Genomic DNA, 26,305 nt, shown 5'->3' on the forward strand with positions numbered 1-26,305 from the left:
GGAGTGCCCCCTGGTGGAGTCATAGAGTATGGCAGTGTGTTCGCTCTTGGACGGAACAGTCCACTGGCCTTAGGTTTTGATCCTCTGGTCCTGGGCAGCCTGTCCCAGTGTGAGGTTGCTTGGGGCAGGGGTAGGCACAGGGGTCCATAGACAAAGTCTTGTGGGGAGGTTCAGACTGAGTCTTTGAAAGATGTGGTTATTGTAGGATAATGAGAAGCAGGTGAGAAAGAGACACCCAAGGCTTGGGAGAAAGGAGGGTAGAGGTGGAAAGTCTGAGCTCACATCCAGATGAGTGAGGGCTGGGCTTCAAAGCTGGGCAGTGAGACCCGGACTCCACGCTCTTCATCACTGCCAGCATCCACCCACCCACCCCCATTCATTTCCAAAGCCAACTTTATGGATCCAACCCTGCAGACATGTTGGGGTGGGGACACCGGTCCCATAGCCACTGGCTTTGTTGTCATGTTGGATCCCACTGGAGAAACCCTGTCATTTTCTGCAGAGAGTTTCAGTTGTCCAGGGGTTGAGACTAAAATAAATTCCCCTGCTGACTTCTGTGTTTCCTCCACCTGCTCCCGGGTGTGTCCAGGGTCTGTCTGAAGCCTTGTTTCTGCCCCCTGCGGCACCCTCTACCCCCCCTCTTCCTCGGGGTTGGGCTCCACCCAGATAGGCTGAGTCAGAACCCCAGGGCACAGTGGGTAGGAGAAGGGGAGGGAGGTTGCGGAGGTGGCTCGGGCATGGGCACTTTTAACCAAGTTCCCCAAGAGAGTCTAAGATGCATGCAGGGTTGGGATGCCTGGCGGCTTCTGTGGAGACAGGCGGTCAGCGGGATGGGGAGGCTATCGGACCGTGCCTCTGCCTGCTTCACCCCACCTGCCCTGCACTCCTCACTCAGCCTGCACCTGACCCCTGAAACTGCCCATGACCAACTTGAGCCTCCTACCCTCTAGTGCTGGAAACCTCTGCAGGGCTTAAGTTCTCATTCTTGGGCCCCTTCCCCTGTGCCAAAACACACACATGGCCTTGGGGTGGTGCAGCCTCCACCCCGGAGCCTTGTGGTGGAGAACTTAACCAGGAGGGAGGGCAGGGCGGTGTGAGACCTGTCTCCCTGTCGCTGCCTCCTCAGTCCCCAGGCTGAGGCTCTGCCCTTTCACCCCCACTGCAGCCACGGCCCCACCCCTCTTCTGGGACAGTCCAATGGAGACAGGAGGTGCAGCAATAGGCTGTTCACCCTAATAGGCAGCTAGGCAGTCCTAGGTTGGCCTCAGAGCTGGTGGTCCAGTTGGGCATCTGAGCACCCACTGGGTCTCATTGGCTGCAAGCCAGGAACCCAAGACACCCCAAAGCCTGAGATCTAGTGTCCTGCATCCCTCCTGGGTGGCGTGGTCTGAAGACTGGGCACTGTTCTGTTTCCTTCTTCACCATTTCTACCCCTCCACAGAGGGCCGGCCTGCTTCTCTGAGGCCCCCAGACCCTCTTTCCAAGGGAATGGAGCCTTATCTGGAAGGATCAGTGCCACATACCTGGATGTACTGAAGCCTCTCTTCTTCCTGACTTGTACCTGGGAACAAGCCCAAGAGAGCTGGCAGTTCTAGCAACTACCAACAGATGGCAGTGGAGCTGCTCGTGACTTGGCCAAGTCAGACTACCTCGGTTCCAAGAGGAGCAGCTTCTCTGTAAGGTACAGATTCCACTGCTTCTTGGCTGCTGGGTGCCACAGCCTGACTTTGTAGTCCCTGGTTCTGGCCACCTCAGGAACTAAGACCGGGAACTCTTGGGTCTCCCAGCACTGCCCCAAAACCTGACTGCTGCAGGGCCGGGTTAGCCACCTAGTCCACCCAGCTCCACAGTCCAGTCCCTGGTCACTCCTCTCCCCAACACCCTGTGTCTCTAGGCCTCCTATGTGTCCCCTTGGGGCCAACCAGAGATGGGACAGACAAGCAGGGATGGGCTGGGACGGAGCCAGGCATCTGGAGCCAGGCAATCAGGAGCTAGAACAGGGAAGGTGCTGGAATTCAGAGTGCAATGGAACCAGATAGGAATGAGTCAGGAACACCGGCGTCCAGGCCTGGGAGGTAAGTAGATCCTGCCGTCAGTTCTGCCGCAGGAAGCACCTTCCCCCTGCTCTGATTCATCGCTCCCGCAGGCCCCCAGCTCCTCAGCTGGGATGTCTTAACTACACACTTGGGTTCTTGGTTTGTTGATGGTCTCCCCTGTTTCCTGTCACTTTGCAGGAAAAGTGAATCAGCTCTTTAACATACTAACATTGGATCATGCCGGGAGGGGTCTGAGGGAGGATGGGGCAGCAGAGGGGATAAAACCCACGCAGAAGGCAGGTGAGGTCAAGATGATGGAAGGGGTGGAGGAGGGGTGGACAGAGGTGTCTTTTGACTCATTCGCAATGGGCTTCACATCTGCTTCTTTAAATTGTAAGTATACTTTACACAGCATCATTTATTCATTTTAAATGTGTAATTCAACAATTTTTTAGTAAATTTCCAGCATTGTACAACCATTACCAGAACCCAAATTTTAGAACATTTCTTCAAACTTAGTTTTAACATTATTTTAAGTGAAATTTTCCTTAATGTCCCAGAGTTTATGGGAAAGAGAGAAGGTAACGTTCCCATAACCTCACACCTGGATTCTATTAGCCACCCACACCATGAAGTCATGTTTTTAGAGATCTTGTCACTGGCTAGAGAATAGTCCAATTTTCTAGTTTTCCTGTCCTGTGTGTGCATTGCATGTCAAAAAGCTTGACTTGTTCATGCTCTAATTTTCATTAATCCTCTTTTGGAATCTCTTCATTGTACAATGTACCAAGAGACTCAGGATGGAAGTGGGCCAGACGTCTCTGCGTGTCAGAGGGGAACAGGAGACCAGAGAGAAGTGACCAGAATGCACCAGACTCAGCAAGCCAAGCCATGTGTCTGGGTTCACATTCACTAATGGACAACACGTACAATACTCAACTCTGCCTCAGAACAGGGGCGGAGCCTCATCCCATCCACAGTTAACACTCATATCCTACAAAGCACTATTAACTCTTGGCTTGCCTGTAGTGGCTCTTGGAAACACACACACTCTACCAGCTTCTGGTAGTGCCTGTGGGAAGACCACCATGGTGCTGGGACAGATGAGCAGTGAGGGGGTCTAGATGGTTGTAGGGATGTGTGGGGGAGGAAGCTTCTGACCTTGCTGAGGCCTTGGGTGTTGAGGTCATCCCCAGAATGTCAGAAGCTCACATATTCAAGCTCAAGGGCAAATGTGGTTGCTGAGAGGTTTTTGAACTGACCATTTGCTGGTTCACCCCCAGCCTTGGTCAGCACAGCAGCTTCAAGGGCTGAGGAGGCATGCTTTGTTCTCCTCGGGCCTGGGCTCAAGGCAGTCCCCTGGGTGGGGGAGGAGGAAGCAGAGGAGGCAGGGAAATGGAGATTCCCTGGGAAGCCTGTCAGTTTGGGACTTCATGATTCCCATCGCCCAACATTCTCGTCCTCCTCATGCAGTGGGTCAGCGGTCAGGGTGGCTTCCGCTGCCCCTCAGAGCCACTGGGGAGTGGCTCTGTGCATTCACGCCCTGCAGAGTCATTGTAAAGCCAGTAGCCATGGCCACCATCACAGCCGCCTGGCCCATGCAGGTTCACATTTGATTCGGACAGACGGTAATGAAACAACAGAACCAAGAACTGGTGGACCATTAGCTTTAATCCTAGCTCGCACCGGCAGGCAAGAAATACACACAGTGGGAAAACACTTCCCTTTCCATTCAGGGCTCCCAAAGCCACTGACTCATTCAAGTATTCCAAGAATCAAAGGTTTCTACCTCACTAGCCTTATTCACCTTTGTTCCCCATCTCCTTCTCTCTGCACAAACTCTGCACAAACTGGCTTCTCCTTCAGCACTCCACCATCTTGGCTGCCTCTCTTCTGCGGTGCTAATTTCAGGAACTGAGAGAGAGAACCCCTGGGCTCCTTTATTTTATAGTGTAGAAATTAAATAAAGCCTTTAAGCCAGTATACAAATAAGGAAGTCTCTGATACAAAGCCACTTATCTGAGGCATAATTGGGATTCCTCATAAGAGTGCACCACCCCACATCATGCAACAGTCAAAGGTGTGGAGAAAAGCTTAGCGTTGAGAAGATCTTAGTATTAAAAGGGTGTAAAAGGCTTAGTCTTAAAACTAAGCCTTAGGCTATAAGGACCCTGCCTGCTTACAGCCTGTCCCCCAGACCCAATGAAAACTATAAGCGAGCAAACATATATATCATATTTACAAATTTATTTGACCTACAGTCATGGTATGTGGACAGAAGTTTTGGGGTTAATGTGGACACATATTACACATGGCTTGCAGGGAAGTTATCTCATCTCTCTGAGTCGTGAGGAGTAGAAACTGATGCAGGTACATGGTGGCAGTTTAGCAGACCACAGCTTAAATGACATGGATGAATTCCTGTCTGCATTCTCCCATCGAGCTTCCTGTGGAGCAGGTCAGGTGTGTAGTGGCGTTCCCAATTCACAGGTGGGGAAACTGACTGTATAAGGTCGCACAAACAGCTAGAGTGCAGCTTGGGGCCAGGCTCTGCTCCCATTGCCACAGTCAGAGTCCTCCTTTACCCCCGCCCTGGTCCTGCTCCCTGGAGGGATTGCAGGGCATCACCGTGACTCAGGAGACACCTGGGGCCAGTGCTGGGAAGAGGCAGCCCCCTTAGACGCCACTATCTGTGGGCATCCCTGGGGAGCGGGGAGGGGGCGTTGCTGGGTGTGAGCTGCTTGGTGCTGCCACTGCTGTCCGTTCTGAGTGTGAGGACGTTGGCCTCTGCTGGAACCTGGCCCTCGCTGGGGGCAGGTTCAGGGGAGGGCAGGAACCTTAAGTGTTCCGCTGAATGGATTTTAACATGCTCTCTCCATTCTAAGTTCTATCCTTTCCCTCTCTCTGTGGTGGAGTTTGATGCCCTGGCCTCCTCAGTATCTATCCCCAAATCTGGCTCCCTTTCCCTGGGAAGGGCAGCGGGCACATCATGCTGGGCTGTGGGGGCCTCATGTGGTCCCTGCTTTTGTGATCTTTTATTTCTAGTTGAATTTATTGGGGTGACACTGGTTAATAAAATTATACAGGTTTCAGATGCACAGTTCTACCACACATCTTCTGTACATCGCATTGTTGTGTTCATCACCCCCAAGTCAAGTCTCCATCCATCACCATTTATCCCCCCGTACCCTCTCCACCCCTTCCCTTGTGAAGTCTTACAGTCTAACCATGAAAAGGAGGGCAGGCAGTGACCACCCGGTGTAGGTAGTCAAATACAGAAATAGACATTGCAGGGGACAGGGAGGGATGCTGGGGTGCAGAGGGGCCTGGAGAAAGAGGGGTGTCTTCTGAGGGGATAGCCTGAAGAGTCATCCCTTTCACTGTGGGTGCCCCAATCCCTGTGGCTGGGACATTGAGGAGCCCCAAGACTGCTTCTTCAGGTAGAGCCAGGAACAGGATTCTGCTGGGTGGGGTGCTCCCGCCTGAGCCACGCCCACAGGTTCCCTGCTGAGCTCGCAGGCCCTCTCCAGAGCCAGTCTCAGGCCTGGTTCCCCTGTCCGGGGCATTGGCTCTGTGGGTGGTGGGGCTCTCAGGCCTCTGGCTGGGACTGCCGTCCATCTGCACACCCGCAGCTTCCTCTTCCTCTCCATCTGCAGCACAGAGCACCCGGACTGGGATGGGCTGGACAGCGTGCGATGGGCCATCATGACCAACTGGTTGTGGACGGTGGGGTGCACTGGAACATCGGTTTTTCAAGCTGCCTGGAAAGTCCAGCCACACTGGCAGGGAGGCTTCCCCAGAGGTGGGCAAGAGAGTGGGCTGTGGGCAGTCCCCAGCATCCTGCAGAGAGGCGGGCAGGCCAGATCAGGACAGGGCCAGGCAATCGATGCTGATCTTGATCACCCAGGCTCCTGGGGAAGGGAAACCAGATGCTCCTAGTTCTCTGAGAAAGAAAGGGGTGGGGGCCCCTTCCTCCCTCCCCCTCCCCCAACTGCTTCTCAGTCAGTCCGTTTGCCTCATGGACCCTGAGTCACATCTGTCCAACCACAGCCAAAGCACCTGGCTGGTAGTAGGTGTTCTCAGCCACAGCTCACCCCACAGTCAAGCTCCTCCCACTGCAGCCACGTCATGTGGCCACTGCGACTCTACTGCTGCAGGTGGGGGCAACCTTGGCCCTTAGGTCATACTGGAGCCCCTCATTCAGGGGGAAGAAGAGGCAGAGAAAATAGGGAGCCATTAATTACCTTGGAGAGAGGGCAGCTCTGACTTGTGCTACCCTTCAGGGGAAGTTCTGCTGAGAAGCCCCACAACTCAGTCACCCCAAATCTTTTCTGGGGCCCCAACAGGTTGCAAGACTCAAAGCTGCTGCCAGTCTGCCCAGGGAGCCCCAGCCTGTCACCAGTAATGGCCTCCCCACTGGACCCCAAGCCTTTGCGTTCACACTGGGAAGAGGCTCCCAACCCAGTGACAGACCTTATGGTTTCAGGACCCACGTGAGAAAGGGGCCAGGTCCTGCACCCACGGCTGGTTTTCCCTGTCTGCTAGTGGTTGGTAGGTAGCAACAGGAAAAATGCCACTTCCTTAATTTTCTAAAAACATGTAGTAAGTTGATGTCATTTTGTTTCTTCCTTAGGGTTTGTGGACAGGCTCAGGCAAGTGGGCCCCTCGGCCCTTTTCTCTCTGCAAAGTTCAATTGTGTGCCTCTGTTTTCAAGGAAAATTGCGTCCCATAGATTATATGTAAAGCCTACTTTATATGCTCAAATCCTATTTTTCTGTTGCTTTTTATTAAAAATGTATCCTGAAAAGGTGCTCATACCTGCCCACAGTGCTGAGGCTTGCAGTCTAATGCACTATCACAGCTTTGCCTACAGGGGTTGGTTCAAAGCCCAGGTATAAGCAGAGACCGGCAGCTGAGCAAAGGTGCTCACCCCTGCCCATACGGTGCCAAGGTTTGCAGCCCAGGTGCGGGGGCGGGGTGAAGGATGAAGCTTGTAGACCTGGGCATGTGAACACAGCCCCTCCCATGGAGGAGAGGCGGAAACCGAAGTGACAGCCACAGCCAATGGCAACGCCCATACCCCAAGGCCCAAGGCAGGAGCAGAGAGGGTGGCGGGCCTGCAGACAGACCACACCTAGGGAACACAGAGGCCACACTCTTCTTATACACAGACAAAATGGGAAGGCAGAGAAATGCAACCCAACTGAATCAAGAGAAATCCCCAGAAAAGGACTTGAATGAGTTAGATATAACTAAATTACCAGATGCAGAGTTTAAAATAATAATTGTTAGAATGCTCAAATTATTAGAACACTAATAGATGGTCATAATGAACAATGAAATAAAGAGATCGCAAGTATAAAGAAGGCCATTGACATAATAAAAAAGAATTAGTCAGAAATGACAAATACAATATCAGAAATAAAGACCACAATAGAAGGAATTAAAAGCAGAATGGATGAAGCTGAGGATTGAATCAGTGAGTTAGAGGATGAGATCAACACAGAAGCAGAGCAGCAAAAAAAAAAAAAAAAAAAAAAAAAGCAACTCAAAAAGTCTGACAAAACTCTAAGAGAGCTCTGTGACAACATGAAGAGAAATAACATCTGCATCATAGGGGTTCCTGAAGAAGAAAAGAAAGAAAAAGGGATAGAGACTTTGTTCAATCAAATCATAGCTGAAAATTTCCCTAAATTGATGCAGGAAAAAGTCACACAAGTTCAAGAAGCACAGAGAATTCCATTAAAAAGAAACCCAAAGATATATACACCAAGACACATCATAATTAAAATACCAAAGCTAAGTGATAAAGAGAAAATATTAAAAGCTGCTAGAGAAAAAAAGGCTATCATCTACAAAGGAGCCCCCATAAGGATGACATCCGACTTCTCAACAGAAACACTTGAGGCCAGAAGGGAATGGCAAGAAATATTCAAAGTAATGCAGAACAAGAGCCTACAACCAAGACTACTTTATCCAGCAAGGCTATCATTTAAAATTGAAGGAAAAATAAAAAGCTTCCCAGACCAAAAAAATAATAATAATAAATCAAGGAATTCATTACAACCAAACCAAGGCTGCAAGAAATTTTAAGGGGCCTGTTGTAAACAGGTCAAAGAGGAAAAAGAATATAGCAAAACAGGAATACATCTTTAAAGAATAAAATGACAATAAACAACTACATATCAATAATAACCTTAAATGTAAATGGATTAGATGCTTCAATCAAAAGACATAGGGTAGCTGCATGGATAAGAAAACAGGACCCATACATATGCTGTCTACAAGAGACACACCTTAAAACAAAAGATGAACAAACACTGAAGGTCAAAGGATCGAAAAAAAATATTTCATGCAAATGGAAATGAATAAAAAGCTGAGGTAGCAATACTTATATCAGACAAAATGGACTTTAAAACAAAGGCTATAGTAAAAGATAAAAAGGTTACTACATAATGATAAAGGGAGCAATCCAACAGGAAGATATAACCATCATAAATATCTATGCACCTAATATAGGAGCATCTAAATATATAAAGCAGACCTTGATGGATATAAAGGGTAAGATCAACAGCAATACTATAATAGTAGGGGATTTCACTACTCCATTAACATCACTGGATTGATCCTCAAGAAAGAAAATTAACAACAAAAAAGCAGACTTAAAAGACACACTAGATCAACTCGATTTAAAAGATATCTTCAGAACCTTTCACCCTAAAGCAGCAAAATATACATACTTTTCAAGTGCTCATGGTACATTCTCTAGGATAGACCACATGTTAGGGCACAAAAGAAGTCTCAACAAATTTAAGAAGATTAAAATCATATCAAGCATTTGCTCTGATCACAGTGGCATGAAACTAGAAATCAACCACAACAGAAAAACTGAAAAATACTCAAACACTTGGAAACTAAATAGCATGTTATTAAATAACGAATGGGTTAACAATGAGATCAAAGAAGAAATAAAAAAAATCCTTAGAAACAAATGATAATGAGCATAAAACAACTCAAAATTTATGGGACACAGCAAAAGCAGTACTGAGAGGGAAGTTCATGGCATTACAGGCATACATTACGAAGCTAGAAAAAGCTCTAATAAACAACTTAACCCTGCATCTAAAGAACTAGAAAATGAACAGCAAGTAAAGCCCAGAGGTAGAAAGAAGGAAATAATAAAGATCAGAGTGAAAATAAATGACATAGGCGTTGCCATAGGCTGTGGCTGTCACTTTGGTTTCCACCTCTCCTCCATGGGAGGGGCTGTGTTCACATGTAAAAAAACTATACAGAGGATCAATGAAACCAGGAGCTGGTTCTTTGAAAAGGTAAACAAGATCGATGAACCTTTAGCCAGATTTACCAAGAAAAAAAGTGAGAGGACTCAAATAAATAAAATTAGAAATGAGAGTGAAGAAATAACAACTGACACAACAGAAATACAAAAACAGTAAGAAAATACTATGAAGAACTGTATGCCAAAAAATTAGACAACCTAGATGAAATGGACAAATTTCTTGAAACATATAATCTTTTAAAAATCAATCTGGAAAAATCAGAAAACCTAAACAGACCGATTACAACAAATGAGATAGAAACAGTTATCAAAAGATTGTAAGAAAATACTATGAAGAAGCGTATGCCAAAAAATTAGACAACCTAGATGAAATGGACAAATTTCTTAAAACATATAGTCTTTTAAAAATCAATCTGGAAGAATCAGAAAACCTAAACAGATCAATTACAACAAATGAGATAAAAACAGTTACAAAAAACTACCAACAAACAAAATCCCAGAGCCCGATGGCTTCACAGGTGAATTCTACCAAATATTCAAAAAAGAACTAACTCCTATCCTTCTCAAGCTATTTCAAAAAATTCAAGAAGAAGAAAGACTTCCAAATTCCTTTTATGAGGCGAGCATAATTCTGATTCCAAAACAAGTCAAAGACAACACAAAAAAAGAAAACTATAGGCCAATATCCCTGATGAATCTAGATGCTAAAATCCTCAACAAAATATTAGCCAACCGGATTCAGCAATATTTGAAAAACATCATACACCATGATCAAGTGGGATTTATTCTGGGGAGGCAAGGCTGGTACAATATTCACAAATCAATCAATGTGATTCATCACATAAACAAAAGGAAAGAGAAAAACCACATGATAATTTCAATAGATGCAGAAAAAGCATTTGATAATATCCAGCACCCATTCATGATCAAAATTCTCAGCAAAGTAGGAATACAGGGAACATACCTCAACATGATAAAGGCCATCTATGACAAACCCACAGCCAACATCATACTCAATGGGCAAAAATTAAAAGCAACCCCCTTAAGATCAGGAACAAGGCAGAGGTTCCACCTTTCACCACTCTTATTCAACATAGTCCTGGAAGTTGTAGCCACAGCAATCAGACAAGAAGAAGAAGAAGTAAAAGGCATCCAAAGTGGAAAAGAAGAAGTAAAACTATCATTATTTGCAGATGATATGATATTGTATATAGAAAACCCTAAAGTCTCAGTCAAAAAACTACTGGACCTGATAAATGAATTCAGCAAGGTGGCAGGATATAAAATTAATATTCCCTAAATCAGAGGCATTTTTATAAACCAACAATGAACTGTCTGATAAAGAAATTAAAAAAACAATCCCCTTCACTATTGCAACAAAAAAAATAAAGTACCTCGGAGTAAATTTAACCAAGGAGGTTAAAGACTTGTACTTAGAAAATTATAAAACATTGATAAAAGAAATCAAGGAAGATACAAACAAGTGGAAGCATATACCCTGTTCATGGATAGGAAGAATAAACATCATTAAAATGTCTATATTACCCAAAACAATTTATAAATTCAATGCAATTCCTATTAAAATACCAATGACATACTTCAAAGATCTAGAACAAATATTCCAAAAATTTATATGGAACCAAAAAAGAACATGAATAGCCTCAGCAATCTTGAAAAAGAAAAATAAAGTGGGTGGTATCACACTTCCTGATATCAAGTTATACTACAAGGTCATTGTACTCAAAACAGCCTGGTACTGGCATAAGAACAGGCATATAGATCAATGGAACAGAACAGAGAACCCAGAAATAAACTCACACCTTTATGGACAACTGATATTTGACAAAGGAGGTAAGAGCATACAATGGAGTAAAGATAGCCTCTTTAACAAATGGTGTTGAGAAAATTGGACAGCTATCTGCAAAAAAAATAAAACTAGACCACCATCTTACACCGTTCACAAAAATAAACTCAAAATGGATAAAAGATTTAAATGTAAGCTGTGAAACCATAAGCATTTTAGAAGAAAACATACGCAGTAAGCTCTTCGACATCTCTCGCAGCAATACATTTGCTGATTTATCTCCACGGGCAAGGGAAATAAAAGACAGAATAAACAAATGGGACTATATCAAACTAAAAAGCTTTTGCACAGCTAAAGACAATATGAACAAAATAAAAAGACAAACCACACAATGGGAGAACATATTCAACAATACGTCTGATGGGTTAATAACCAAAATTTATAAAGAACTTGTAAAACTCAACACCAGGAAGATAAACAATCCAATCAAAAAATGGGCAAAAGAAATGAATAGACACTTCTCCAAAGAGGACATACAGATGGCCAATAGACATATGAAAAAATGATCAACATCACTAATCATTAGAGAAATGCAAATTAAAACCACAATGAGATATCACCTCACACCAGTCAGAATGGTGCTCATCAATAGAACAACACAAAATAAGTGCTGGCGAGGATGTGAAGAAAAGGGAACCCTCCTGCACTGCTGGTGGGAATGCAGACTGGTGCAGCCACTGTGGAAAACAGTATGGAGATTCCTCACAAAATTAAAAATCGAACTACCTTTTGACCCAGCTGTCCCACTTTTAGGAATATACTTCAAGAACACCATAGCACTGTTTCAAAAGGAGAAATGCACTCGTATGTTTATGGCAGCATTGTTCACAATAGCAAAGATCTGGAAACAGCCCAAGTGTCCGTCAGTGGACGAGTGGATTAAAAAGCAGTGGTACATATACACAATGGAATACTATGGGGCCATGAAAAAGAAGGAAATCTTACCTTTTGCAACAATATGGAGGGACCTGGAAACTATTATGTTGAGTGAAATAAGCCAGGCAGAAAAAGAAAAATATCATATGACCTCACTCATTTGAGGATTGAGGAACGGAATTGAGACAGGGGAGAGATCAAAGGGACCAGAGGAAAAGAGGACAGAGGGAAAGGGGATGATAGGATGGGATAAACCTGAAGGGAAGGGGGGAGGGCGCTATGGGGAGGGGGGAATGGGAAATGTTGAGGGGAATTTGGGGGAGGAGGGATGCATTCGGGGCAACACTAGAATCTATGTAAACACAATAAATTAAAATCAATTAAAAAATGTATCCTGAGAAGGGAGGAATGGCCTAAAGATATTATTACTTCACATTTGAGTATTTTCATAATTACTAGACTATTCATTCCTTGGATTAGCTATTATTCTTGACATTTCACAGGAGCCCCAGGTTTTGTTCAGGCCACGTCAGAGGTAAGTGGATGAGCCACAGGAGAACCCAACTCCTGCCTCTCAGTCTGGTATGCTCCTCTTTTCTTTTTCTTATTTATGTATTTCTTTTTGGTCTTGTTTGTAGTATCATATGTGATAATCAAAGTGCCGCAAGAATGTTTGCACCTGTTACTGCAAATTCAAAACCCAGGAAGAACTTCTTCTGGGATTTACTTTGGGTCAGGGTAGGGCTGCCTGATGTGAGGCTGTACCCACAACTGGGCAGGTTGAGTAACACTAGAGGCTTTCCCCTGTCCATCGGTGCGTCTCCCTTTTAACCATGACATTCATGACCATAGCCATGCCTTCTGGTGGTTTAATTGTAAAGTATAGGTTCTGGGAAACTACTAGTATTTGACAAGTAAACCACCTCGTATGACACTTCTGCATTTTCCTCTCTAGGTCAAGATCTAGGTCAGGGGTCGGGAAACTTTTTGGCTGAGAAAGTCATAAACGCCACATATTTTAAAATGTAATTCCATGAGAGCCATACAATGACCCATGTATGTTACGCATTATCCAATAAAAATTTGGTGTTGTCCTGGAGGACAGTTGTGATTGGCTCCAGCCATCCACAACCATGAACATGAGCGGTAGGAAATGAATGGATTGTAATACATGAGAATGTTTTATATTTTTAATGTTATTATTATTTTTATTAAAGATTTGTCTGCAAGCCAGATGCAGCCATCAAAAGAGCCACATCTGGCTCACGAGCCATAGGTTCCTGACCCCTGATCTAGGTCTTCACAGTGTTGGTCAATCTATGACTATATTGCTATAGAAATCCTCCCGATTCCTACCAAACTCTTTGTGGAGCCCTCCGGAAGGACAGCCAGCGACTCTCCTTGGTTCCCTCGCACTCTCCTGGGGAAGATGCTACTGTGGCCTGTAGGGCTTGCTGAGTCCCTGGTCTGTGTCCTGCCCTGAGCTGGGTCTAGCCTGAGCCACACAGAAAGCAAGGTCACAGCCTGAGGAACTTTGGGTCAAGTTGAGGGCACATTTCCAAGACTAGAAAACATTCAGGGACTCTGAGGTCATTGTGTCAACTTGGGGGTTCAGGCCTTGAGCTGGAGGAAGGGAGCTTATATTCATGGAAAGGGAGCTCCCTGGGGTGGCCTAGCTGTGGGTGCTGTTCAAGGCTCCTCTCCACAAGGTCTCACCCTGACCACCGACCTTGAGGAGAGGGGTTGGAGGAGTGGCTGGGCCCGACCAGAAGGAAACCCGGCCCTGAGCTCTGGTCTTGGGGGATGAGAGAGAGGGTGGACACAGGCCTGTGAGCTGTGGAGGAATGGAGAGGTCTCCTCTCTGAAAACGTGAACAGAACTGTGCCTTATCTGGGATTTAGTAGGATTGTGCTGGGTTCCGGCAGGGGGGGGCTCTCAACCAGCCCTGCCACCCCCCACCCCACCCCCACCCCCGGCCTCTGCTCCCTCAGCGCCCTCCATTTCCTGACCAGCTCTAGAAACAAAACCAAAAAAGCAGTTAACAGAGGAAGCCGCGGAGCAGAGAAAAGCAGAAGTAGGAGCCTTGTCGTTTTGGCCGGCCCCCTCAAGGAGGACTGAGGCATGTGGCCTGCTGGCTGCCAGCCTTCAGTGAACCAGGGACCAGCCTGCCGCAGAGATGACTCAGCAGGGCCCGGCTTGGCTGCCTGCAGCTTTGCTCCTTCTCTGGGTCCCAGGTGAGGGGCTGCTGGGGGAGGGTCAGCGGGCGGAAGGGTGGGAGGGAGAGTGGAAGGCTGGTGTAGGGCTGTGGGAGGCAGTCAGTGAAGCAACCCCAGGCTGGGCTCTATACTGAGCTCAGGATGGGGGTGCTCTGTCCACCAGGTAACACAAGGAGCTCTGGGAACACAAGGAGCGAGGGTCTGACTCCTTCGGCATCCGCCTGACCCTCGATGAGCCACAGTGGGGCTTGGAGCAAAGGGGTGGGCACGGAGAAGGGCTTCTCCAGAGGTGAAGAGGCAGGGAGGCAGGACACAGTGGGGAGTGTGGGAGAGTGGTCGCCCTGAGCACACATGGGAGGCTGGGTTTTGATGGGAGGCGCCCTCCTGGGAGCTGAGTTAGCAGGCCATGGTGTCAGGGACATGGAGGTGTGTAGGGAGGGCCCCTTGAGGGGACAGAGCTGAGAGCCAGCAGGGAGATGGGGACAGAGAGGGAAGGCTGTTGGGAGGAAGGGGGGTAGGAGATTTTCACCAGAGAGAAGGACCAGGCTCCTCTCCACGAATTTCTTCCATTTCATTTGTGAACTAGCTGTCTATCAGAAAGCTATGACTTGTGAATTAACTGGAAGCAGTCATCTCATCCTGGCCGTGTGTTTACTGACCCTCCCGCTGTTCTGCATTTCCATGGGACCTGCTGGCTGGAGAGCCCAGGTACCTTCCTGATGCCTCTTCCCTCACCACCCTCTCACTGACCACGAGCTGATGCCCAGGACCGAGGTGGCATGGTCACTCCTGCCTTGTCCGCGACCGGGGCAGGTGTCCAGTGTTTCCCATTAAGTCTGAAGAAGGTGCCCACACGTGTCTGTTTATGAAGCATTGTTAAAATCAACAGCAACAGAGGTCAGATGCTTTTTCATTATCTATGGAGATGATTACACTCCTCTCCCTGAATTCTTAAGGTGGTCAATTATATTAAGAGATTTGGCCAGATTTTAGTCTCACTATATCATGCTGATGACACAAATAGAATTAGGCAGGTTTTCCTGTTTCTGTATTTTTCTGCAAATGCTGAAATGAAATTGGAATTGCTTGTGGCTTGAAAGTTTAAGGGTACTAACTTGGGACACTATCTGGGTTTCGCTCCTTTTTATTTTGAAAGGATAAAACTCTTCCCCCCTTACTCATTGAGGGATAATTAAAGTAAAATTTGTGCACATTTATGGTGTACATGTGATCTTTGATATAAGTATACATTGTAAAATGATCACCACATCATCTCATGTAGTCACCACTGGGAAACGACTCCATGCTAATACTCATCATTCTTGGTCTACATTAAAAAATGTATTGGGGGCCAAAATTGAGCATTTACAAGTTTCATCCAAGTTTGCAGACTTATTTGTAGAGACTTGCAAATGACCCCGGTTAATTTTCTTTGTGGTTGTCTGTGGATGTATCTTTCCCCTTTTATTCTTGATTTGCCTGCCCACTAGAATGTCTGTTTCATTGTTTGTCCCTTTCAAAAGAAAAGTCCATTTTCAATTTACAATAAATCCGCTGTTTTTCTGTTTCCTGATGCTCTAACTTCTGCTTTGGCTTTTCACTTTTTCCTTCCTCCTGGGCTAGGTGTCAGCCTGTGCTCCTCTCCTGACTTTCTGAGTTGGAGGGTTCACTCCTCTCTCTGGGATTGAGGGGAGGAGACTGTGATCCTAAAGTAAACATTAGGACAACAGAGGAACATTCTGGTGGGAGAGTTTGGGAAATGGTGAGGACCCTGGCCCCAGGTCCAGGTTCCTGTGTGTCTGGTTAGCAGGGAGGGGTTGGTGATAAGTGTTAGACCAGTCAAAGCATAAAGACGCCAGACTGGGAGGGTTGTGCATAGTGTCGTGGCTCCAGGTATGTGGGGGACAGACTGCAGGTTTTCAACACCCTCCCGGGGCAGAAGTTTCAGGGGAAATGGTGACATTTTTTTTCACCCAAGAGTTCAGATTTACAGTGGAGTAAAGCAAATCTGGAGAGGGGTGGGAGTGAGAAGGAGGGAGGGAGGGAGAGGGAAGACATGGAGAGAGGGAGGAAAGAAAGGAGAGGGAGGGAGGGAGGGAGGAAAGGAGGGAGGGAGGGAGGGAAGGAGGGAGAGAGGGAGGGAAGGAGGGAGGGAGGGAGGGAAGGAGAGAGGACACATAAGAGCAAACACAAAGGGAAGTCAGACACCAGAGACGGACAGATGGACAGGACTGGGTGTTGGGGTTGGGGTTGGGGTGATGGGGTAACCAAGGTCAGGGAGGGAGCCAGGGCCTTGGCAGAGAAGATTGACAGGAGAGGACAGCTGCAGAAAGGTGGAGTATAGATCCGGGACATGGGACCAGGACAGGGGTCTTGGGTGATGAAGGAAGACTAAAGCAGATATGTGTTTATTAAGCACTTACTTGGTCTGTGTTGATTTTAGTAATTTGTGTTTTTCTGGAAAATCACACATTCTTCCAGATTTTCACATGTATCTATAGAGAATTTCTGCAAAGTTCCATCTTAATTCTCTTCATTTTCTCTGTATCTGTGGTAATTTATTTTTTAAAGATTTTATTTATTGATTTTTAGAGAGGGAGAAAGGTGGGGGGAGGAGAGGGAAACATCAACTCATAGTTGCTTCTCATTTGTGCCCTGACTGGGCAACCCCAGGGCCCCAAACCAGCAACCTCAGCATTTCAGGTCGATGCCTTATCAACTATGTCACCACAGGTCTGGTTTTATCTGTGGCTATTTCTTAATCTGGCTAGACAGAGGATGACCTATTTTTATTAGGTTGAATCATATGGAATTCCTGGTTTCTTGGTCAAAAACAGCTAGATATCAGCAGTTTCGTATAGTTCAACCTAATATTGTTTACCGGGTATTTTACACCCATTATCTCACTCAGTGCCCCAAGTGCAGTATGAGGCCTACCAGATCACCACTGTACAGATGGGCACCTGAAGCTCAGAGAGGTTAAGTAACCTGCCCCAGAACACACAGCTGCTGTGTCATAGAGCTGACACATAAACCCGTCTTCCATGCTCTTTCACTTCACCTTCACCATCACTAGTGAGCGTCTCAGTAAGTGTCACACCTGTGACAGGGCTCAGGAAGGCCTTCTCTGCAGGGCATGTGCTCACCCAGGCCAGTAGAGGAGGTGGTGACGGCCTCTGTGGAGGGACTGAGGGGCGCGTGTGGTCATGGCACCGTGGACACGGGGCTGCGATGGGGTGGGTGAGGGGAGCACACTGAAATAGTACTTGAGGGCCTCCGGGGAGAACAGGGCACTGGAGTGAGTTCTTATGGTCTTGACAAGTTTGCAAGTGGGGTCCTGGTCAGTGAGGGGTGGGAGGGCAGCAAAAGGAAATTGGGGTCTCGAGGAAGGGGCTGTGGGATCAAAACACTGGGTAACAGAGAGGAAAGAGGGGACACTCAAGATACGATCTGGCTGATGTAAAATGGGGAGACCTATGGGGTGACCCAGGGCAACCTGACCTTGGCCCATCTAATGAGGAGCTGGGTCTGGCTGTGTTTTTCAGGCTGTTTGTCTCTGAGTGGCCCCAGCCACGTGATGGGCCTCGTGGGGGGATCCCTGAGCGTGCAGTGTCAGTACAATGAGAAGTACACAGAAAATAAGAAATACTGGTACAAAGACTCATATTTGCAACTGGTGAAGGAGAAGATTGTGGAGACCACAGAGTCACAGAGAGAAGTGAGGCGTGGCCGTGTGTCCATCAGGGACCATCCAGCAAACCACACCTTCACAGTGACCTTGGAGAGCCTCACAGAGGATGATGAAGGCACATACGGGTGTGGGATCGATTTACCATGGCACGAAAGAGTATGGGACCTCACCTTGAAGGTTGTGGTGACTGTGATTCCAGGTGAGCCGCACACACCCTCCCCCGTCCTAGCTCCGGACTGACAAAACAGTCTCAGGTTGAAATAGCCAGGGCAGGGATCAGATCAGAGACTCAGAGCAAACTCTGAGAGAGAGAGAGAGAGAGAGAGAGAGAGAGAGAGAGAGAGAAGAGAGGAGAGAGAGAGAAGCTTCCTGGAGGAGCTGGCACCTCTTCTCAGTCCTGAGGGATGAGAAGGTGCTTGGCAGGTGAAGGGGAGGTGGAGAAGGCAGTGTGTGGAGGAGAGGAGACATTGTAATGGGTCAGCCTGCAGAAGCCTGAGCTGCATGGGGGAGGTCAGGAGCACAAGGTGCTAAGCATGTGGTAGCTCTAAGTGACATGTCTGGTTTGCAGCGAACCAACATCTCTGGCAGGCAGCGTGTGGCAGTCGCTGGAGGGGGACAAGACAGGGTACAGAGGTGACTTAGAGCCTCTCTGGAGGGCCATGACCCTCCTAGCCAGGCCTGAATCAGGACTCTCAGGGGCAGTACCCATGTCCTAGTAGGAAATGCTCACTTGGCCCCAGACAATCCTGGGCAGACTTTGGCCTTCCTGAGAGTGTGTTTTGTGTAAAACCAAACCAAAATGGTGTTGGCCAGTGGTAGGAGAGTTGGAGGAGAGGTCTCTGGGTCTGATCTGTGTTTTCTGCACCAGCCGCACCATCAACACCACTGATAGTGTTACCCACGACTATTACTACAGCCAAGACCACGACAGTCACAGCCAAAATTCCAACTGTGTCCACAACTCCAGTCACAGTGGATGTCACCTACAGTGCGAACCGCCAGGATAACTTCCAGAAGACCCAGGACCACAGGCAAGGCACCCTAGTCCCCGTGTCCTGGAGGTGGGCTTGGTCATCAGGAGGAGCTCAGGGCGGCCACCTCCCTCCCAGCCGTGTGGTCCTCTGGTGGTGGTGTTGTGTGTGTGTGTGTGTGGGGGGGGGTCCTGCCCCTGCTGGCTGGAGCTTCTGGCTCCCTTTGCACCAGCCCCAGGCTGAAAGCTTGGGCTGCTGAGTCCATGCTGGACCTGCCTGGGGTCGGAGACAAACTTCTTGAGGAGAAGCTAGTGTGGATGAAAGGGAAGTAACATTTAATTAGAGCTGTCGTCACCCACCAGGCTCGGCTAATTGCCTCCCGTGAGCATTCTCATGTGCTCCCCATCATAACCCTCTACCACTACTGTTCTCACTTTACAGATGGGTAAACTGAGGCTGGACTGGTTAAGTGATTTCTGGGTCATGTAGCTACAAGAAGAAGGCTGGGCTTTTAACACAGGGTTATATGATTCTGAAGTCTTAGTTTCTTTCTTCTAAACTTGTGATTCTTGACTCTTGGAAGAGGTCACAAACCCCAGGAGAATCTGACAACATTTATAGACTTTCCAGAAAAATGCGTGCTGTTCCAAACCACTGTGCGGTTCACAGACACCACCTGGTGTCCTGTGATTCCCTTCCAGCACTGATGACACCTGGATTAACACAGACCCCACAGGCTAAAGGGCTTGGTCCCACACGACTGCCTGACTTCAAATGTCAGAGCACCTTGGGGATCCCCAGGCCACTGCACTTCTGACCAACTCACTACAAATTTGGGGGTTCCATAACCTCCTTGGCTTTGACTATTGGTAACCTCACTGACAGAAGACAAGAAAGTGCCATAGTTATGATAACAGTTTTACTGTAAAGGATAAAAGTCAGGACCAGCCAAATGAAGAGACACACAGAGTGAGGTCTGGGAGGGCTCTGAATGCAGAGCTTCCCTGCCCTCTCCCAGTAGAGTTGGGGTGCATCACCCTCCTGGAACATGTGTTTAACAACCAGGAAGTTCCTCCAAGGTCTCATGTCCAGATTTTTTATTTGGGTTTCATGACATAGACTGACTGGTTGAATCACTGACCACATGATTGAACTCAATGCTCAGCCCCCCTGCACTCCCTGAAGGTCAGGCTGGCTCAGAGCCCAAATCTCTAATCACATGTCTGTTCCTTCTGGTGACCAGACACCTTCCTGACTTATCTTTTTTCTCTCTTTTTTTTTAGTTTAAAGTGGAAGTGAGTTTAGTAGTGAAACAGTGAGACAAAGAGTAGGCTACTGCACAGACAGAGCAGCCTGAGTCATCTCATCTCTTACCATAATCTTAGGGGTGATGCAAGGGGTTTGTGAATACCATGAGAAATCCTGAGGGTTTAGGGCCTCCCTCCCAGGAGCCAGCTGCTGCGAAAGCGAGGCTAGTAATTCCAGGTCCTGAGTGAAAAAGAATGGGCTCAGGAGGCCTCTGCAATGCTGATGGCAAGAACAAAGCACACTCAACACTCGTTTACTGCTTTATTTATAGGGCAAAGTAAGGCCATTAGCAAATCAAAGAGATCTCTGATCACATTTCCAAGGCAACCCAAGAATTCTACCAAGTGCTGAAAAACCCCACCATACATAACATCTTCACAAGACAAAGGATAAAAGAAACTTGCCTCCAGTCTTTCCAGGGGACATGGGGGCAGGATGAGTATAAACAATCCAGCACCATAGCAAAATAGCCTTTAGCAACTTCACAGAACAAGTGAGGTGGGGGGTTGGGCAGACTGTCAGCTTACTGCCAGTTCCCCACACCTCTGTCCCCCCAAAATCTAAACTTCAAAGAGCCCATTGGCTTTCAGTCCCCAGCATATCCCCCTTTTCTATTTTTTAACTTCGTGTGCTGTGATTCATACTCATGTTATTTCCCATGTTCTGATTTGGAGGCAGACTGGAAAAATATAAAATAAACACAAAATTAAAATAGCCAATACTAACAGATATCAAAACAAGTGTCTTAATACAATGAAGGGATTAAAGCCTTTTAGATTATCAAGCAAATTCTTAGCTAATACAGATGGATCTAAAATAGAATTTTTGCAGTTCTGAATGTCCTTTACATGTTATATAATTTCACCAGGTCCATGTTGACACCATCACTGCTCCACATTATTTGTAAATGTAACCCAATCCCACTTCAGTCTGAGAACTGTCCCAAGGAGCAGGAGTCACACACATTCAGGAAAAGTCTGCAAGGCACTGGAACTGTTGTCACATTTCCACACTTTGCAGCTAGCGTCCAGGTCCCAATGACCACTGCTTCTAGCACATTAAGCTTTTGTTTCAAGCTTAGTGTCAAGATTGGATTTCTGGCAATGATTCAGATAGACTGGAAGGGCCATCTGCAGCATGTAGGGAGATGGAGCTTCTGTTCTCTTTAACCTGGAGAGATGAAACCAGGGGGCCTTTTCCTGGAGTTTTGCAGCCATGGGGTGGTGAGGAGAAACTTGGGATTCACTATGCTGGGTGGTAGAGGTAAATTCATAACAGAAGTGGGCAAAAAGAGAGAGAGAGAGAGAGAGAGAAAGAGAGAGAGAGGCTCTGAATTTGGAGAGTAAGTCCCAGCCTAAAATAGGTATGGAGCATTGAAGCAGGAGGAGAAAAGAGTGTGTAAAGGAGACACTGTGTATTAAACAAGGCAGCAGATTCATGACAAACAGGGAGGAAAATAAGACCATCAACACCCACAACAGAGATCTTCGAGGGATGAACAGAACCTGAGTATTCAGGCAAAGCAGAGTAAGTGGCCCTCATGTTTATAAGAAATAAGATCAGCTTACCTGCTATTTGGATGGTTTCCCTAGGCTTGTTCATGGTGACGTGAGATTGGGCTGATGGCCGTGGGCACCTTCAGTCTTCAGTGGCAAGTCTCAGGTGGCTGGGGTAGGGCTAGAAGAGACTAAACCCTCCTTAGAGGAGCTAGGAGGCAGCCTACCTTCCAGTGTCCCTTTTTTCCACAACAAGGGCATGGCCCTGGTGGGGGCCAAGAAGCCAGGCAAGCTTTAGCCCAATGACCTTCCTTTCCACTCTTGAAGCAGGGCCCTCATGGAGTCTTATGAGGCCCATTAGGGGCATTGGAGCCTTTAAGGGTATATGTCAAGAGCTAGTATTTTGCCTGATCTCTTTGGGCTTTGTCTGCCTTTTCCTGTTCCTCTTGGTCATTATAGACTTTAAAATAGCCATGCTCAGGAGATCTCATTGAGAAGTTTGAGGATCTTCCTCTGCCTATATAAACTTTTTCCGTATATCTGGAGCTGATTGGAAAAAGACAGGACAGTGTTATCAGCTGGATCAAATGAAGGAAGGTAGAAATTTGCAGGAGAAAAAAGTTTGGAGTGTGCTAAGAGGATTTGATAGAGGGAACAGGTTTGACAGAGAGAGGGATGACAGCATAGTAAAATAAGCCTTATACAATAGCTCTTGTGAAGTGAGTTTCATCCTGGCTCATGGTGTCTTACCAATCATTCAGGAACCCACCTAGGAGCCTCAGCAGACCTAGAAAAAACACACACACATCCTCGGCCCCATAGGAGAACAAGGTCTGGCACTTGCCAGATTCCTGTGAGTGGGTCCCTTCATTGCACTTCAGAGAAAGCTTTCCTTGAATGATTCCAGAGTATCTTGGCTGCTGAATGGCCTTGTACATCAGTATTTAAAAAATTTAAAAGCCCTGGCCAGTAGGCTCAGTGGTAGAGCATCGGCCTGGCGTGCAGGAATCCCGGGTTTGATTCCCAGCCAAGGCACACAGGAGAAGCGCCCATCTGCTTCTCCAGCCCTCCCCCTCTCCTCCCTCTCTGTCTCTCTCTTCCCCTCCCGCAGCCAAGGCTCCATTGGAGCAAAGTTGGCCCGGGCGCTGAGGATGGCTCCATGGCCTCTGCCTCAGGCGCTAGAATGGCTCTGATTGCGCAGAGCGACACCCCAAGATGGGCAGAGCATCGCCCCCTGGTGGGCATGCCAGGTGGATCCCGGTCGGGCGCATGCGGGAGTCTGTCTGACTGCTTCCCCGTTTCCAGCTTTGGAAAAATACAACAACAACAAAAAATTTAAAGTAAAAAGCATGACAAAGAAGATTTGCAGGAGTTCCTGGATATGACTCCTCCTTTTTTATTTTTTATAATTGACCTTTAAGCATTTGCTGGACACACTTTATAATGCCTTGACTCTGAGGATTGTAGGAAATACCTATCCTCATGTTAATTCCAAAAGTCTGACAAAATATAATAAACACTTTTCTAAGTAACACTCCCATATTTTTCAAAACATTTCTACCCCATTAATTAACAGGCATTCTAGAGAGCACATAAGGCTGAAAAAATCCAGTATGACCTTTGTTATCTTTTCATTGTAAAAAAAAAAAACTTACACCTTTGTTAGGGAAATATACCTTGCACCAAGTCTCACAGCTTGCCCCTCATTGACTGCTTCATGAGTGAATCAAGAGAAAAGAAAACAAAATAAAACCCAACGTTACTTAGCAATAACAGATGCATCAGCTCAACCAAATTAGCAAGTCTTTAGGATCCACATTCTATTTTATTTAAATTTAAATGAGCACTCCTTACAAGTTCCAATTTAAAAAAAAAGTAGGGATGAAATCATTTTATTTTTTCAATATTAGAGCTGGCATTTCTTTTTTTTTTTTTTAATTTTTATTTTAATGGGGTGACATCAATAAATCAGGATACATACATTCAAAGAAAACATTTCCAGGTTATCTTGTCATTTAGTTCTGTTGCATACCCATCACCCGAAGAGAGATCATCCTCCGCCACCCTCCATCCAGTTCTCTCTGTACCCTCCCCCTCCCCCTCTCTCTCCTTCCCTCCCCCCACCCCCATAGCCACCACACTCCTGTCCATGCCTCTTAGTCTTGCTTTTATGTCCCACCAATGTATGGAATCCTGCAGTTCTTTTTTTTTTTCTGATTCGCTTATTTCACCCCGCACAATGCTACCAAGACTCCACCATTCCTCTATAAGTGATCCGATGTCACCATTTCTCCTAGCTGAATAATATACCATGGTGTATATGTGTCCCATCTTCTTCATCCAGTCCTCTATTTTTTTTACAGTGATTAAAAGCCTTTAAGCAAACTCTTGGCCAATACAGCAAGAATCCCTAAAAGAGTAGTGTCCTTAACATGTTCCCCAAGTCCAAGTTGGCCCCATCACCATGCCAAATCCCTGAAAAATGCAACCCAACCACAGTTCAGTCTGTTAGGAGCTGTCACAGGGAGCAGGAGTCCAGGAAAGTTACCCACAGGAAAAGTCCACATGGCACTGGAATTGTTGTCACCATTCTATACTTTGCAGCTCATGTCCAAGTCCCAATGACCGCTGCTTCTAGCTGGTAATGATTCAGGTAGACTGGAAAAAGCCATTTACAGCATGCGTGGATATGGAGCTTCTGTTCTCCTCTGCCTGGAGAGTTGAGACCAGGTTGCTTTTCCCTGGAGCTCTGCGACTGTGGCCTGGGAAAGAGAACCTTGGGATACACTAAGCTGGGTGGCAAAGGTAAATTCATAATACAAGTTGGCAAAAGGAGGAAAGAGAGCTCTAAACTAGGAGTAGGTCCCAGCCTGAAATATGAGTGGGGCATTGAGGTAGGAGGGATAAAGGAAACACTATATATTAAGCAAAGCAGCAGAAAATAGGACTATCAACACCCACAACAGAGATCTTTGAGGGAAGAATAAAAAACCTGACTATTCAGGCAAAACATAGTTAAGTGGCCCTTGTGCGAATGAGATCAGTTTACCTGCTTCTTGGAAGAAATACCCTAGGCTCGTCCACAGTGTCGTAGATGGGGCCGACGGCCCTGGGCACCTTCAGCCTTCAGTGGCAAACCCCAGCTTTCTGGGAAAGGTTAGGTCATAGGTGGCTGGAGCAGGGCTGGAAGAGACTGAACCCTCCCTTAGAGGTGCGAGGGGGAAGCCCACCTTCCAGTGTCCCTGTTTCCTCACAGCAGAGGCATGTAAGCCTGGCAGGCTTTAGCTCAATGACCTTCCTTTCCACTATTGAAGCAGGACCCAGATGGCATCCTATGAGACCCCTTTGGGGTGTTGGAGCCTTTAAGGGTGTATCCTAAAAGCTGGTAGTTCCCCTGATCTCTATTGGGCTTTTTCTGCCTCTAGGTATCTTAAAAGCCATTCTCAGAAGATCTCGCTGAGGGGTTTGAGGATCCCCATCTGCCTATATAAATCTTTTCCATATATCTGGAGCTATTTGGAAAAAAGACAGAACAGTGTTATTAGCTAGATCTAATAAAGAAGGTAGTAGTTTGCAGGTGGAAAAGATTTGGTGTCTCCTGTTCATCAGTAATCAAAAGAAATGTAAATTTTTTTTTTTTTAAGTAAAAAGCATGATATGGTAGACCCGTCGGAGTCATTGGCCTGGTGTGCAGGATTCCCGGGTTCGATTCCTGGCCAGAGCACACAGGAGAAGCGCCCATCTAACTCTCCACTCCTCCCCCTCTCCTTCCTCTTTGTCTCTCTCCTCCTGCCCGCAGCCAAGGCTCCACCGGAGCAAATCCACCCTGGGCACTAAGGATGGCCCCATGGCCTCCGCCCCAGTCGCTAGAATGGCTCCGGTTGTAACAGAGCAACATCCCAGATGGGCAGAGCATTCCCCCCGGTAGGCATGCCAGGTGGATCCCAGTCAGGTGCATGCAGGAGTCTGTCTGACTGCCTCCCCATCCCCATCCTCAGAAATATACAAAAAATAAATAAAGAAAAGAAAAAATACTAAAAAAAAAAGGGGGGGGGCATTCCCTTGTGCTAAAGCTCCAGGGAGCATGGAGTGAGCTTGAGTATGTCCTATGAAACATGGAGCTCTATGTTTACATATAAGTCTTTGAAGAAGGAGGAACTGCTGAAATAGTTTATCAGCATTTGTCCCTAAGACAGCAGTCTTTATAGTGGGAACACCATACGTAAATATTTGCTGTCTGTCTATAGATTAAGGGGGGGAATATGGCAAATGCTGAAAAGCCATGATCTTTGTGCCCCTCCCCTCCCCCAACCCCCTTCCTCTCCTCCCCCCACCCTGTAACCCCAACACTGTTGTTCATGTCTCTGAGTCTCATCTTTATGTCCCACCTATGTATGGAAACATATAGTTCTTAGTTTTTTCTGATTTACTTCTTTCACTCAGTATAATGTTATCAAGGCCCATCCATGTTGTTGTAAAAGATCCTATGTCATCATTTCTTATGGCTGAGTAGTATTCCATAGTATATATATACCAAAGCTTTTTAA

General features: G+C 46.8%; 1 protein-coding gene and 1 non-coding gene across 4 annotated transcripts in view; one reads left to right on the plus strand and one right to left on the minus strand.

The window, feature by feature from the left end:
• Nucleotides 1-12,702: 12,702 nt before the first annotated feature.
• On the minus strand, nt 12,703-12,888 carry LOC136407385 (small Cajal body-specific RNA 16). The gene has a single exon (XR_010751926.1). It is a non-coding gene; the product is annotated as a small Cajal body-specific RNA 16 (non-coding RNA).
• A 1,255-nt stretch (nt 12,889-14,143) lies between these two features.
• The window catches only part of LOC136406725 (CMRF35-like molecule 8), a 28,725-nt gene continuing 16,563 nt past the window's right edge, over nt 14,144-26,305 (plus strand). For 2 of the 3 annotated variants that reach the window (XM_066386802.1, XM_066386803.1), the window contains exons 1-3: nt 14,144-14,310; nt 17,838-18,182; nt 18,852-19,014. In XM_066386802.1, the coding sequence (XP_066242899.1) occupies nt 14,253-14,310; nt 17,838-18,182; nt 18,852-19,014 (566 nt within the window). In that variant the 5' untranslated portion in view covers nt 14,144-14,252. The remainder of the gene's footprint in view (nt 14,311-17,837; nt 18,183-18,851; nt 19,015-26,305) is intronic. The other variant, XM_066386804.1, reaches the window with a different exon arrangement.

Source organism: Saccopteryx leptura, chromosome 5 (assembly GCF_036850995.1).
Source record: "Saccopteryx leptura isolate mSacLep1 chromosome 5, mSacLep1_pri_phased_curated, whole genome shotgun sequence".
NCBI classification, from domain to species: domain Eukaryota; kingdom Metazoa; phylum Chordata; class Mammalia; order Chiroptera; family Emballonuridae; genus Saccopteryx; species Saccopteryx leptura.